The sequence below is a fragment of the Centrocercus urophasianus genome, unplaced genomic scaffold (assembly GCF_019232065.1).
Source record: "Centrocercus urophasianus isolate 14NV4802_14NV808 unplaced genomic scaffold, USGS_Curo_1.0 seq_17, whole genome shotgun sequence".
Lineage (NCBI taxonomy): Eukaryota > Metazoa > Chordata > Aves > Galliformes > Phasianidae > Centrocercus > Centrocercus urophasianus.
In genome coordinates this window covers 21,710,616-21,725,844 of record NW_024884722.1, presented here as the reverse complement: position 1 = coordinate 21,725,844, position 15,229 = coordinate 21,710,616, and the positions used below count along the sequence as shown (strand labels likewise).

Here is a 15,229-nt window from a genome sequence, read left to right as displayed (position 1 = left end):
TCATTGTTAGTGATATTTTTCCCCTGTTGCTATATGTACATTATTTTACACTTGTAATATCTTTGTATTACTATGTAGTTCTCTTCCATAGGACAGTTTTCCTCTAAGAGAGTTGTTAAAAGTAGAATTGCAATAGGAAATTGGAATCTATTAAAATAATATGGCGTATTCTATCTACTGTACTTTACCCTTTGGCTGCTCAAGTCAGTCCGAACAGGATCAAATAGTAGATGTGAAGCTTTCTGAAATGAGGCTGTTCCTCCTCTATTTTGCATATCTGAAGTGGACAGCCTAGAATCTCAATCCATAATTGTATCCAGAACTAAGTAGCGTAGTGGAGATCTTCCACTGCATACATATACAGAAAAAACTTAAACTTAGGTATATGAACAGGTACTTACATACAGTTTGGGGTTGGGGTGTATGTATAACAGTAGCTGCTCTGCATTTGCAGAAATTAAAGAAAAAGAAATTATATGAACATATATCTCTTTATATAAAATCATTCATGCTTTTCTTTTATTGTTGACATTATTTTGTTCCTTTAACAATTTTGGATACATCCAGGTAATATTGTTCTTTACATTTTAGTCAGTAGATTAGAAATTTTGTTTGGCCACTTAAAGGAGCATCCATATTTGTTAATTGTTACAGCAATATAGTTAAGGGCATAACTTATACAAGTCTTCTCCATTTCTGTCTGGACCACAGAACTGAAAGTGAGATTGATTCACAGAGGAAAATGCACCCAAAATCCTTTTTTTCATATTGACCATCTATTTCTGTTAAATGTATCGTTAAAGGTTCTTTGCCTTTGTTTCCTCAGTCTTGCCCATATGACACTGATTTACATGCTTTTTTACAGCTTATGAGGAGGAATAAAATGAGCATACAGACAAGCTTCTCATTTTTATGATGCCCGTTGTCATCCTATCATCATTTTCAGTTTGCTTACCTTTGGACAGACTTCTTATTTAGCAGTAACAGTTTTAACCATTTATAGTTTTAAAATTGTGGGAGATTGCCCCATGACCAAATCCTAATTTGGGGGAAGTAAAAATAAAAATGGAGAAAGAAAGAGAGAGAGAGAGCTGAAACATTTGGAGCTGAGTGCACTGTCCCTGTTTGCTATGTAAAGTATGCCTCATTTCTTTGATCTTGAGTAATAATAATTCTGGGGAGTTATACTGTTTTCATATGCTTCAAAGCTGTGTCAAAGTTTTGCTGCTTAAGGGTACTTCTTTATTCTATTGGCTCTTGGGTACTGAGATGACAGGTCCTCTGTACTAGGTGCAGGCTTTTTCAAGTCATAGCCTTCAGCAAAACATCAAATTACCAAATACAGGGTAACATACTTCTACACAAATGCCTTTCCAGTAGATATATTATACCATATATATTAAATACTTTAGTGTTACACGGTACATTTTATGTGCAATAGAAAGTGATGGTTTGAGGTAGCCTTAGGGGTACTTTTTTCCACAAGCAGAAAAAGCTAGTGTATACCGTATCAAGTATGGTTTTTACAGGACTTTCTGCCCGAAGGCCTTTGTAAATAAGTAATGATCAACAGATTGGCTGTGGGTTTTTGAAAAGCATGCCTGTGTCAGTTTGCATGATGGGGGAAGATTTTCAAAGTGGAGCCTGCTTTCATTGCCTGCTGAAGAGGGACTGAGGGAGAGTAGTCGTCCTGAGCCTGAGCTGTCTGCTCAGTAGCACATCAGAATTGCTAAATACGGGTTGAGCAGCAAGCAGAGAACTTGCTAGGCTTCCGGATCCAGACATTGTTTTTTTCTTTTTTGCTGCTAAATTTATTTACCAGCCCTGTCTTGGCACCCTCAGCCTTCTCCCAAATCCAATGGTCTACTTGTCTTACCCTTTATCTGTGTTGTCTTAACTTTTGTTTCAAGGTGCTAAATAAGAGAAAACTAATAGAATATGAAGAAAACAGTTTAGCTTTGTGTACAATGGCCAGGTACCATTCAGCTATTTCATAAAGAAACGTGGACTATATTATCTGCATTTTTGTATACTTTCAAATTTCCAAAGTGACAATTACTTGTTTTCCTGCCCAAAAATATTCAGTGTATCAACTGAAAGTACACAAGAAGTAAATCAGTTAAAACACTGTCATATCTGCAGCTGATATTTACCTTTGCAGTGTCTTTTCTAAATTTACATTAAGAGCTTGTTTTCAAAGGCAGCTTCACCCGTACCCTCCCACAGAAACAGCTGGCAGACTATTTCCTCAGCTGTGGTCCTGGGTCTATAGAAGACCTGGAGAACAGGAAAACTAATAGAGCTTATCTCTATAAATAGAGTATAAGTAGAGAAATAGTATGCGGAAATTTAAGTTTTAAATTGAAATCAGGTCGGCAACTACAGAATCAGTTTCTGAGCAGCCTTATAGTTAACATAACATTAAAATGCTGTATAGATTTTAGATTTCCATAGTATCTGGAGCAAATCAGGGAAGAAGGTGTAATGTCATGAGCTGCAGCTTTTGGATTCCTGCTACCGTTTGAGCAGAACAGAGAACAGAATCTGTATCGTAGGCATTTCCTGGGAGATTGTGACAAAGAGATCTGCCTATTTAGACCTGGTCAGAATGTGAGTGTCTTTGAGATTCATTCACACGTAAATAGAAATCTCTATGATTAAACCTGATGCTGATAGCTGGAACAAAGACATCTTTTCAATCCCATCTTTTGATACTGTTCTCTCTAGATGTCAATAAGTTACTAACTGAAAAAAAAAAAAAAAAAGCCATACAAATATGCTCGGCGTGTATCACATGTAGTTTAGATTCACATTTGGAAAGTTACCATTCTAACTAACTCCTGCATCACATCGAATGAGATCACACTAATGTGACACTGAAAGAATCAAGTGATCAATCAGGAACAATAAATGAAAATTAACTAGAAAAATATTGAGCCACTCTGCACTGTCATGATTACTTTCTACCTGTTTTTCCTCAGCAGAAGGCTGCCCCATTAAACACACACTTCAAATGTAAGTTAAACTTTATCAGGAAAAAACAAATAATACTTCTATGAAGATGTAAACACAAGGGCGTCCTATTACAATGAGGTATAAAACTAAAATGAAAGCAGAAAGAAAAGAAAGTCATGAAAAATAATCACATATCAAGTTTCCTTATTCATGCGCTAGGGAGGGAAGTGAGACCATTTGATGCTTCTGGTGTCAGGAAGTGAAATCAGATCATCTGTTCATCATCTGACAGTCAAAGGTTTTGATTCGTGTTATTCATGAATAGCCACATTAAACTTGAGGAGACTGTGTTGCCTGAGTATCAACTAGCAAAGCTAGTTTAAAAAAAAAGTGTCATTTTCAATTCTAGAGTAACCAATAAAATGTGAAAAGCCCTGGGTTTAAATCAAAAAAGCTCCTTAAAAGGATTGTTGCTGGGGCTCAAGTCCTCACTTAATGCTTTGGTGGCTGCTACTGCATGAGTGGAATACACTGAGTTGAAGGAAATGTCAGCCCAGCTGAATCAAACTACCTCTTAATGCAGGAGCAAATAGTATATGACAGGGCCCAAGGGGCCTGAAGAGCAAACAAATAGTTTGTCCCTGTCCACTCTGAATGTAGTGGTGTAGTTGACATAGGCCTCTAGACAAGTAGCATACTCAGCAAAGGGTCATTATCATTAGTGTCCCTGATCACATAAGAACCAGGCATCAGAGGACACTCGGTTTTCAGTGTGATGCCAAGGAGAATTTTTTAAGCCTGAGGATTTTGCTTTATCAAAGATCCAAAATAATTCTCAACCAAACCATAAAACTGGTTCAGAGTCCAGCTAAGTAACACAGAAAAAGTGAGATTTTGGCATACATTTATGAAGATATTATGAGATTATTTGTCCGAAGGTGAGGAGGAAACCTTCTGTCTGTTTTCCTGAAGTTGGCTATAATATTCTAAGCATGTGAACAGTGACTGTGCACATTCATCTCCTCATCTGCCTACCCAGTGCCATACAGTAGCACGTACACTCAGCAGTGCCACTCAGTCCCTGCCACTGTAGTGCTACTCTTTCTCTTGCTGAAAAATTTAGCTTTCCACAAGAAGCGAAAAAATGGTGAGAGGTCTAGAGGGGGAACGTTTCTCAAACAAAAACTGTTAAAATGACTTTAATCTGATCATTTTCCGAGTCTACCCTAAACCAGGTAAGGTTTGAAGAGGTAAAACTCACTGATTAGCCATAATAACTGTTTCTATCTGTGACCTCAATGCTTGGAAATTTTCATGCTGAGCTCTGAATTTATATCCTTTGTTAAGGCTTTACTAAGGCTAACTTTATGCAATGGTAACATGAAATGATAACTAAACTGTGAAAAAGCAGGCATTTAGTAGCACAATTCACCTCTTGGTTCTGTTTTATGAGTTCACTTCGGCCAATACAAGCATCAGGAACAGTTCAGTAGTCCCTCTGTTGTCTTAGACCTGTCTTAACAAATTTATAGAACGAAAGTTTTGGGTGGTTTTGGGAGGTAGTGTATGTTAACCCTCTGTTGCTACCATTAGTAGTTGTGTTGCAAACCACGAGAATAAGAACACTCTCAAATTGAAATGTGAAGTCTTCTGCAGATGTTTTTGAGATGAGAGGGTAGTGTCAAGAAAGAAAGCAGAATTTTCCAGTGGAAAAATCAACAAGGCCTTTTATGAAGTTCAGAATAAAAGGAGACCCACTCAGATCAAAGCAAAGGAAAGAAAAAGCTCTTCAGCTTTATATAAGGTTTAAAGAAAACAATGATTTATTGTAATGCTGGTGTGCAACAGAGGTAGTTTTTGTCATAAGTTCTAAAGAGTACACTTCATTTAAGTAGAAAAAAACACTTCTATGTTTTATAGTGCCACTTAACTGTGCATTTATATTTTACAAATTAGTTTTTCAGGTTCTTTCTCCTACCACTCAACAATTGCTACTTCTGTCGCTTGAGCAGATGTGAATGGGAAATTTTAAAACCAAAAGATGTATTGGCTTTGTGCCTTGTCTCCTCCTTGTTGGATTTCCTAGATAAAAGTCTGAAAATTAAGTATTTTGTTACTTTCTTACATAAAGAGATTCATAATTCAGAAGCATAATCTGAGCATGTCCTGAGGTATCAAGATACTTTAATGAGCAAAATTCTTTCAGTAAGCAGCCCTATATCAGCATCCTTGGTAGTCTTGATAAATTAATGTGAACTCATCCGTAATTCTTTTGAGGATGAAAAAATGAACAAAGAAAACACACAAAAAAACTTTTTTGGTATTTGAGTGGAGGGAAGAAGAAATAGGGAGGAAGGAGGATTGTTTCAACCCATAAGCTGACGCTGTATATAATCTCTGTATTAGGTACATTCTTCTTTGCTGATTTAGGGAACGAATAAGGCAGAGTAATGTTGAAACCAGTATTAGTACGGATTCTGTATATGACAATAAAAGCATGTAATGATAAAACTCCAGGTTTTCTTTCTCTAGTTGCATGCAGTTTTCTTCTGTAAAGCACCTTGCATCTGTACACTGAATCCTTACAAACTTCACTGCTGATTAACCTGTGAAAGTAAAGATCAGTTGAAGTGTCATTAGTATGATACACGTAGGCAACAAATTCTCATTACAAACTAATGCCTTTCACACAGACTGCAGAGGGTCACAGGTAATGGCTAATGGTAGCCGACAAATGTTGGGTGTATTAGTCACAAAACATTTGCTGAATTCCATCAGAATGTCGTGACAACCTTCACAGCTAGTCCCAGTGAGCTGCAGGAGTCGGTGAAGTTTGCCTGTGACAAGCCGTCACTCTATCTTGGTTGAGCTTTATAGCACCAGTCAAAGCAGTCAGAGAAGATTGAAGTGACAGAGGCCCACTGAGTAAATAGTGAAACATGCAGCACATCATGAAATATTCAGCCAGGGTGTAAAAGCTCTAAATGCTTTTTCAATTATTAGCACCTGCACTGGCTGCATACATCTAACACTAACAACATGTTAATTGCCACAATTTGTTAGGATAGCTGTAGGAGAAATTTTAAAGGCATGAAACGTTCTCTAGTGTGCCTTCAATCTTGTCTTCAGCAAACCACGTCCTTCCTTCTAAAGTTATGTGTGTGCTTACACTCACAAACACACACCCGCATTCACACACAAAATCAATTAGGAAAACTCGAAAGTCCATGGCCCGTATGCAAGGTGAGTTTCAAAACCCTGAATCTCAAGTAGCAGACAGCTTACTGTCATATTGTGTACAAAGTCTAAGCATGGTTTATCTGCATGAGGAGGGTAGAACAGCAGACTTTTACAAGAACGTGAAAAAGAGAGGATGTGTTGCTCTTGGGGATGTTTTTGCCACTGATTTTTATATAAGGGTACAACAAAAAAAAGTAATTTTTTTTTAATGATGTGAAAAGACTACAAGTTTTCAAAAAACATCAGGGTCTGTACTCGTCCTGTGGTATTCTAATTCCTAGCTTCCAAAATACAGAAGAATTCCTCTGGAGATCTGTGAATGTATATTGCTCTCATGCACAATTGCACTTAAGTGACAGCTGCAGGGTTAAGACGAGGTGACAAAGGATATGCTTACAGTTGTCAGTCTTCCCAATTCTGTCCTTCTGTCATTACACGGAAGATCTAGACTCAAAAACTGAGGGTTTGCACTAGTTATACTGCAAGGAAAGTATTCCTTAAAATGTAATGTTGGCTTTCTCGTAGCAAGTTTCCTGAGCATGAGATTTATGGTTTTGCTGTTGTCTTCCACTTAAGCTTCTGGGGGTTGCTACTTTCTTTTTGCTATCTTTCTCAAGTTTAATTTATCATAACTGATGTAACATGCTTTTCAAAAATTGAAAGGATTGTATTTTGCTCTCCATTTTAAGTCATGTGTATATAGTATCCACCGTGAGAACCAGAGAAGTTATGTTTAAACTGAGATTATGAATGAGAGGAACTCAACTTTTTTTTCTCTTTTCCCACAAGCTTGTATTTTCCTAGCTGGAATGACCAGATGCTTTGCAAGCCAACGCAAGCATAAGGTCAAAACAAACATTGTGTGAATTTTTCAAGCTTTTTTCAAGCCATCAAGATATCTTAATATCTCTGGAGATCACGTCTGCAGCATGGCTACAACGCAAATGCAGTTCTTCCAGAATAACCAGCCAATGCAACTCAGGCAGAGTTTGACAGGCACATCTTCAAGGGCAAGGCAGATAGAAGGGCTCTAGAAATACTTAGTCACTGATTTGGCTGTAAGGACAACTGTAATACTTCGTGCAACATGGATTTTAATGGGAAGAAGGTGTTAAGCCCCTTAGGCAGATTTGACAACACTGGCCTCTCTGTGTCTGTCTTAATTAATTTTGCGTATTTGTGAAACGGGTTTTCATCGTCAGATTTATGACAGTATATATATATCTATAGTAGTAATAGTGTACTATTAATGTAGCAATTCATAAAAAGAGCAGGAATTAAAACACAAACAAGTTTGGAGATCATTTTTGTTTTTAAATATTTTCTGTCATCTGAGGAAAAAGTTTAAGCTTAGTAATAAACAATTTTCAACCATTGAAGTCATCTCCAGTGATTGCTTTACTGAAGATAAAAAATTACTGACTAAAGACATGAAAATATTAGCGTAGCTCAGGTGATTCAAATTTAATCAGTACAATTATATACAAAAGAACGGAGATCCTGTAACATAGTGTCACTAGTCTTATCACAGTGTCCTTCTCAGGCAGTGTTTAATTCCTGTACAACAAAAGTAGTACAACAGAATCTATTTGCATACTTTCTTGTTGCATGTCCCTTCCTGCTTGCTGCTTTTAAGATTCTGTACTCCAAGTGAAAGTAGAGGATCCAGATAGTTTACTATCTTGCAAATAAGTAACATATATAAGAAATAAAAATAAAAATTACCTAAAACATCAATAGAAACTTATATACGATTATTCATACTCTTTGCTCCTTCCATAGCACTAAGCTCTAAAATAAAAAGAAAGCAAAATATCTAGGTAAAATTCTAATTTATTTTTGGCACAAATTACTTTGAATATTCCTTAAATAGTATGCAAAGCCCTTATCGAAGAGGGAAGTACAATAGACTGAGAGCACTCATACACTGAAACTTGTTTCAGACCTTAAGACAGCAGAACATCATTTGATGTCAAATATCTGTTATCACCTTTCAATTTGTATCCTTTCTGTGAAAAGATTAGAGTATTATTAAGTACTCTTTTTTGTTAAAGCTTCAGCTGATCTGTTTAGTCTCAGAGAAGACAGAGCACACTGATTAAGAAGTAAGAATGTGGCATTTTTTAGATTGGTTTAATGTAGTTTCACTGATGAACAGAAAGAGAAGAAGAAAATTTGGAATATTTGATTAGTGAACTTTGCTTTTATTTCAGTACTACTCTAGGAAAGGCACATGGAGAATTGTCTTGTGAAAGCGTGGGGAAAAAATAAAAAAGAAAACCATCTCACAGCTGATGCTCTTGATGCTTTCTTCACCTTTTGACCAAGTTTCTTATTTAGAAACAGAGACAGACATGGAAAACATTCAATAGTATAGATAGATAGATAAACACATATACATCTATATAAAAAATAACTATTTAAAACGTCCGTGAAATTACACAAATTAATAACCTAAAAGGAATTAGTGAATATGCCTTTCTTAAGCCATACGTGTTTAACTGCCATAAGCATGATAACTTATTAGACAGTATTCAGTGTAATTTAACTTATACCGTGAACGGCATTTGAAGTTTGCTGTAGTGGACAATGGAAAAGCAAGTGCCTTACCACAGCCTGCTTGCTCAAATGCTTGAAAAGCAGGAAACTTGCCAGTTTTGAGAGTTCAACTACTATCAACCAATATTTTCTTTAAAAGATTGCAGAAAAGAAACTCCTTTAAAATTTGTCTGCCTGCCTCTGATTATTTAGTGCATTCCTATATTGCAAAATATTTTATTCTTTGATATATTCTTTGTACTTGTTATTTATTAGAATATTTCTAGCATTCACAACAGAAACATTAGGACTATAGTTCTGCCAGACTCAGATCTGTTCCCTGCTTAGTTTTAAGATTTCAGGGGTCCTTTTTTTCCTGTGCTTTGCAAACAAGGTCCTCATTTAATGCTACTAATTAATGATGTCACAGAGGGATCTTCACTGTAATCTAAGAGTTCTTGAGTCACTTGCTTCTCAGTCTAATGTCTGATTCTTATTATATAAATAAAGGATTCTCTCTTGTATGTATCTGTGCTTGAGTGTAGCTATGTTGCTGGAAAGCAAGTTTATAAAAATATTGATTTCCTTCTTCTTTGAAAAGCCTTCTGCTTTCAAATCTTTTGGAAACCAAACCAAACAAAAAAACTTCACAACACTTAAGAGGTTATCACAAATACAGTTGTCAGAAAAAAATGGACATTGTTGTTTGGTATTAAAATCATGTATTCCAGATGTGCGCATTTGTTAGTCATTCTGCTCTAAAATGACATACTGCTGAATCTTTAAAGGGCTTCAGTTTGGGAATGCAAAATATGATTGGGCAAATTGCTAAAATATTTAAAGTGCAGCCTGTTAAAGCTTTTACTTTGAAGAGCATCACGTCAGAAGTTGTATGTGGTAAAAGCAAGCAATTGGCTTTCCATACTTATGCCAGTCAGTCAGCATGGGGCTGCGTTCCTATCCCTTCTACTTCATTGCAGATTCTAATAGCAACTCTGATATTTATTTTTGAGAAGTGGGACTGGAAAAAAAAAACTTTCATAGACATGATGGTGTCAGAAAGCCCTGCTTAAAGCCAAATGGTTATTGGTGTAGAAAACATATAGAAAATATTTCAAACTGCACTTCATGTTTAAACCTTAACCATTTTTTGCTTTTAGCTTTTGTTTTAAGGTGCCTAATAGGAAGCATGTTAAAGTGTAAATTCATTTCATTTTTTACTTTTTTCCCTCTGTACATTGCTCCTGGGATATCTTTCCATCCATAATTCATAATATTTTCCACTTATGTTGTCCTCAACTTGTTTTTCCCCAGGCATGACCCCTTGTTAATTCCTGGCAATGAACAGATTGACAATATGGATGCCAATGTGAAAAAATATGACTCTACAGGAATGTTTCATTGGTGTCCGGCCAAGGACATTGAAAAGGTCATTTTGGTAGGTATTGATGAGAAGAGGTTTTTGAACTGATAAAACTGATATTTAATCAATTAATTTATAAACTGTGCTATCATATTGAAAACAGAAACAGTGAAATTATGAAATTGAAGCTGTTTCCATTAAGGAACTGCAGTTATGTAAACCCATATGCCAAATATAATAATAAAAGTGGTCCAAATTTTTTTTTCATAAGTTGAAATTTGCATATTGAGTTTAAATCTTTAGAGAATTCATGCTGGAAATATTTAAATGTTTACTTACCCCATTTGTCTCTTTAAGCAAGGTAGTAACAATTCTAATAATAGCAGGCATTGTTTTGCATTATCTTTTATTTATTTATATGAATTTTGCTCTCTTTAAACTTCTCTCTCAATTTCCAACATGTCAAGATGCCCAAATAGGCCAGAGTAAGTAGTATCACTAATCTGCTTTCATAGCATGTTTCAGTGAGAGCCTACTTTATGTTTGTTTCGTTTGTTTAACTGAGAAAGCCATCAAACTGACTCAAGTCATTAAAAATAATTAGAAGGCCTATCACAATCTATCTCGCTCAGTAAAGGTTTGTGCCACTTGTGTTCATGTACTCATACCTAAAAGTAGCAAGTAACTAACTCCAGATCTCATTCACAAAACTGATGATATTTGAAATGAACTCCCTGTTGGATCTTCAGTTTGTCGCACTTTATAAAGCTTTTCCTCAGCCTGTTCTCTTAGATTTTCCTGCACTGTAGCATGGTGCATCCAGTGATGGTGACAGCCCTGGTTTATTGTAACAATCAGGGGTAAAAAGCTTGTTTCCCCTTCTCCTCAGGGGTTTCTGTAATAACCATGACATTGCTTGGTATTGCAGTATCAGTGTTTAGACAGTCAAGCAAGTCAATTCTAAATTTCAGAGGCTGAGCTGTGGGACAGAGCTAGCTGAACAATTTGAATTAGTCTGTGTTTATATGTATTCAGCAGGCAAGGAAATGCAGATCTGCTGCATAGTGTTTTGTAATAGACAGCAGTAGAAATCTGCCTTCATGTTCTGAACGCATTTTAGCAGACGACTCAAAATGACCTTTATATGCTGTCCCACTCTGAAGAGTATTTATCTGAAAATGTCATTATGGACTGCCTCACTTCTTATCTCTCGATGATATCATTTCAGTTTTTCTCCCTATTAGCTTCTGAATTTGTGACTCTGGCCAGGATCTTTCTGTTTCGTGCATCATCACTGCTGAAGACTTTATAAACAAAATGCTTCCCTACACATTCTCAAACTCAGTCTACAATTTATGCCTACATTATGATCTATGCAAATTTAACATTATCCTTAGAGATCACAGACATACAAACTAGAATATAATTTAAAGATTTCTGAAGTTATCTTCTAATTGATGTTTGATGATGCCTCAATCAGAAAATAATTTTTTTTTCAATGTATGTGTTGACTCTACAAGTTTCCAGTGTTATCAGGTAGTAACAACTCTTTTTTTTTTTTTTTTTTTTCTTCCATACAAATATACGTAACTACATACAGGTTAATGATTATAGAGTAAGATTTTGTTTTCTGGCTTCTAAAATCTCAGTAGTTCAGACCCATGTGTACATACATGGGATGACTTACATGCTCAACTCCAGCATTCACTTCTGTGTTCACTTGTTTTAAGAGCCAAGACCACTGTTATGGTAGAAATGGGCAGTCATGTTAATTGCCCAAGAGAAAATGAAAGCTCATGTATTATTATTTTTTTTAACAAATTAGAAAATTACTAATTCTCATGTAATGAACAATTCTGCTTCATATTCCGGTCTGTTTTATATGTTGTCAAACTTCCACAATTCAGAAACAGGGCTTACAGCATGGATAATTGAGGGGAGAAAACTGCAGTTCCCTGCAGTCTTACTCATTGCCAAAACTTCTTTACAATATGATATATGATATGAGTGGATCTGCAGTTACTTGATGGAATGCAGTAATATTAAGATTGGCTCGAGATATGAAGATCATGGTTTCATAATGACCTTATTTAATCACAATGGTTTTTGAATTGCCTACTCAACTGATACTGCCACTGATGAGATTAAGTGCAAAAATGTAATTTTTGTCTTGAGATGAGAAGGTAATTCTGAGCATCATTTAAATGTTCTCCATGAGTTGGTGTTTATTTTATTGTTTGTTTTTTTTTCAGCAACTCCAAAAGTCTGATTGGCTTGAGAAGTTACTATTAGTCATGACCTTGCACATGAGATGTTTCTTACTAAGTGGAGCTCTGTGAAATGCAGTGGGCATTCACTGTAAAGCAGAGCCATGCAGAGGGTTCTTCAAATGCTTCTCATGGTAGTAGCAGCTTGTCCTAAAATAGGTGTATTGACCCTGAGAGAATAAGAAGACACACAAGGTTCCTGTGATGCCATGAAGACCTACTAAGACCACTGGGCACTCATTGCTTTCATTTTCAAATTGATCCTGAAACACTAGAGATTTGTAAGCTAGGGCATGATTTTGCATATATTTTCTATAATCCCCCTAACAGCTAAGTGCACTGTAGGTCACATTTTGTTCTTAACTAAATACACAGTGCTTCTGTTGTTATAACCAGTCTTAATCCACTTGTGCAGCAACATATAAAGGATCAGAATTTGTTCCAGTACGTCTTTCTGAACGCTGAAGGATTTGTTACCAAGAATGGAATTTTCTTCTTCTGAGCATATTTAATGAAGGATAAATCAGTATGAAAATGAACAGCCTATTATCACAATGCTTCTGTGTGCATAAACAATATTGATAGTTGCATTTTTCATGATTTAAAACTCAGTATATGATCTAAGCTTCCCTTTGTTTCATTTCTCCCTTCTCATTTTGTTTTGTTTTTTAGACTCGAAGTGAAGCAGCGATGACAGTTTTAAGTGGGCATGTAGTCGTTTGCATATTTGGGGATGTTAAATCTGCTTTGATTGGATTAAGAAATTTAGTGATGCCATTACGAGCCAGCAACTTTCACTACCATGAACTCAAGCACATTGTGTTTGTGGGTTCACTTGAATACCTGAGAAGGGAATGGGAGACACTGCATAACTTCCCCAAGGTTTCAATCTTGCCTGTAAGTCCAAAGCCATATTATTGATATTTTGTGATTTAGGACACCAACTGGACAGATTCATATGGACTTTGATCAGAGGCATTTTTTTACTTTTGTCTACTTATAGGCCTGAGGACTTAGCTTTTCCCTTTACTGTATCTATGAAAACAGAGCCCTGTGAGACCTTATTAGAAGATATTTGCTGCAGTGTTCAGTGCCTCATCATCCTCATTGGATGAATTTCAGCTGTATTGGTTGTGTTATATATCAGACATTCACTGCAGTGCACTGCATGTAGTCTGTTCTGGTGTGATTTCTCTCATGAAATGACAGTTGTTATTTATGAAATTATAGTTGTATTTATACTCACAAAACCTTTTAAAAATATTGAATGTGTATGTTTGGTGGCCCTGCTAGGCAGGGGGGTTGGAACTACATGATCCTTGAGGTCCCTTCCAACCCGGGTGATTCTGTGATTCTGTGTGATTCTGTGATTGTTACTGTACACTACCTACATAATGTATGTCTATATTTTTTAAAACATATTGGAGGTTGGCTAACATTATAGGAAAATTGTCATAGCATTTCAATTCCTACCATATCCATTCTAAAATATCCTTACCATTTTGAAATCAAGGAGAGGTTTCTTACTGATCTTAGTAGGATAACCACTGAAACCAGAATTCAGAGGTCCTATTTTTCCACTTCTCTATATTAGTATATAGATACTATAATATATATATAATACTCTATATTAGTATCATTCTCTTGTGCACACAAAACAGTGAAGACCTCCACACTACGGATCTGGTATGTTCAAAACTATAAATGTCCCACAGAGATCCAGTCAGGAGGGAAATGACCCTAAGATATAAATACAGGAGCAACGCTTTATTCTTTATAAAATGGGTTTGGATGTTTTTCTCAGTGAAAAATTATGAATTTACCAGTTCCTAATAACTACATTTCAACAATTGAAAACGAATAGATGGATGTAATCTGAATTGTATAATCAGGAAAACAGCAGTGGAACAGAAAGACAGCCTTCACTTCCTCATAAATTCAGACTTTGTTACATTAAATATAGATTTATTGTTAGTCCTTGGGTTTTTTTTCTGGAAGTTGACCCAACAGATGTTACAAGATTCTCCGCTGTCACAAAAATGGTGTAAATATCAGATTTAGTATGTTAATATCCTCCTCTTCCTGCCAATCCCTTTTAATTCCAGTCACTGTGAAGGCTAAAGAATAAGGAATCAGAATTAAATTGATAGTACTATTGGAGCAGAATGGAATCTAGCTGCTACTTCCAAGCTATCTAATATGATACAGTAATGTATTGTGTGTTTGTAAAGTTTTTATTTGAAATTCTGAAGCGGCATTACTTATTCCAATCAGTTTGCACCCAATTTTAGAGAATTTCAGACAAATTTCAGGTTAAGCAGCTTAAATGACTGATTAATTCACATTTAAAAATACAGAATGTATAAAGGAGTTATTTACTTATACAGTAATGAAGGATGCTAAAGACCATGCAGACTTTAAGGCTTTTATGTGTTTATTTATCTATCTAGTTATTTATTTGTCCTAGCCTATCTTATTCTGAATGGTGATATTAAGTTAAAATTATCAGCATTATTTTGTTAGATGTCTACTAAAGTGACTGAGATCATACTGGTGGAAGTCGTATGTTAAATGGAGGCCACTCAAACCCATTTCCTTATTCTCTATGCTTTTGTTCACAAAGTAAAGCTTGCTGCTAATCTCTGATAGGGATGTTGTTGCATCTCAATATATAAACATTTGTTCTGGTTTGAAACAAACAAAAACCTTGGATATTTCATATAAAGTTCATACTTAAGCTGCTGAGTAAACTCCTTAAAAGGAAGCAAATGCCAATTTTAAATATCCTCAGGCAGACTTAGTTCTGTCCCTTTGCATAAAGTCATTAAGAGTAAGCCTTTAATTAATTACATGGTTACATATTATT

The 15,229-nt window shown here is 35.7% G+C and overlaps 1 protein-coding gene across 7 annotated transcripts in view; it reads left to right on the top strand.

The window, feature by feature from the left end:
• Window positions 1-15,229, top strand: part of KCNMA1 (potassium calcium-activated channel subfamily M alpha 1) — a 431,318-nt gene that overhangs the window by 372,271 nt on the left and 43,818 nt on the right. For all 7 annotated transcript variants that reach the window (XM_042817866.1, XM_042817867.1, XM_042817863.1 and 4 more), the window contains 2 exons: window positions 10,048-10,171; window positions 13,036-13,260. In XM_042817866.1, coding sequence (XP_042673800.1) covers window positions 10,048-10,171; window positions 13,036-13,260 — 349 coding nt within the window. The remainder of the gene's footprint in view (window positions 1-10,047; window positions 10,172-13,035; window positions 13,261-15,229) is intronic.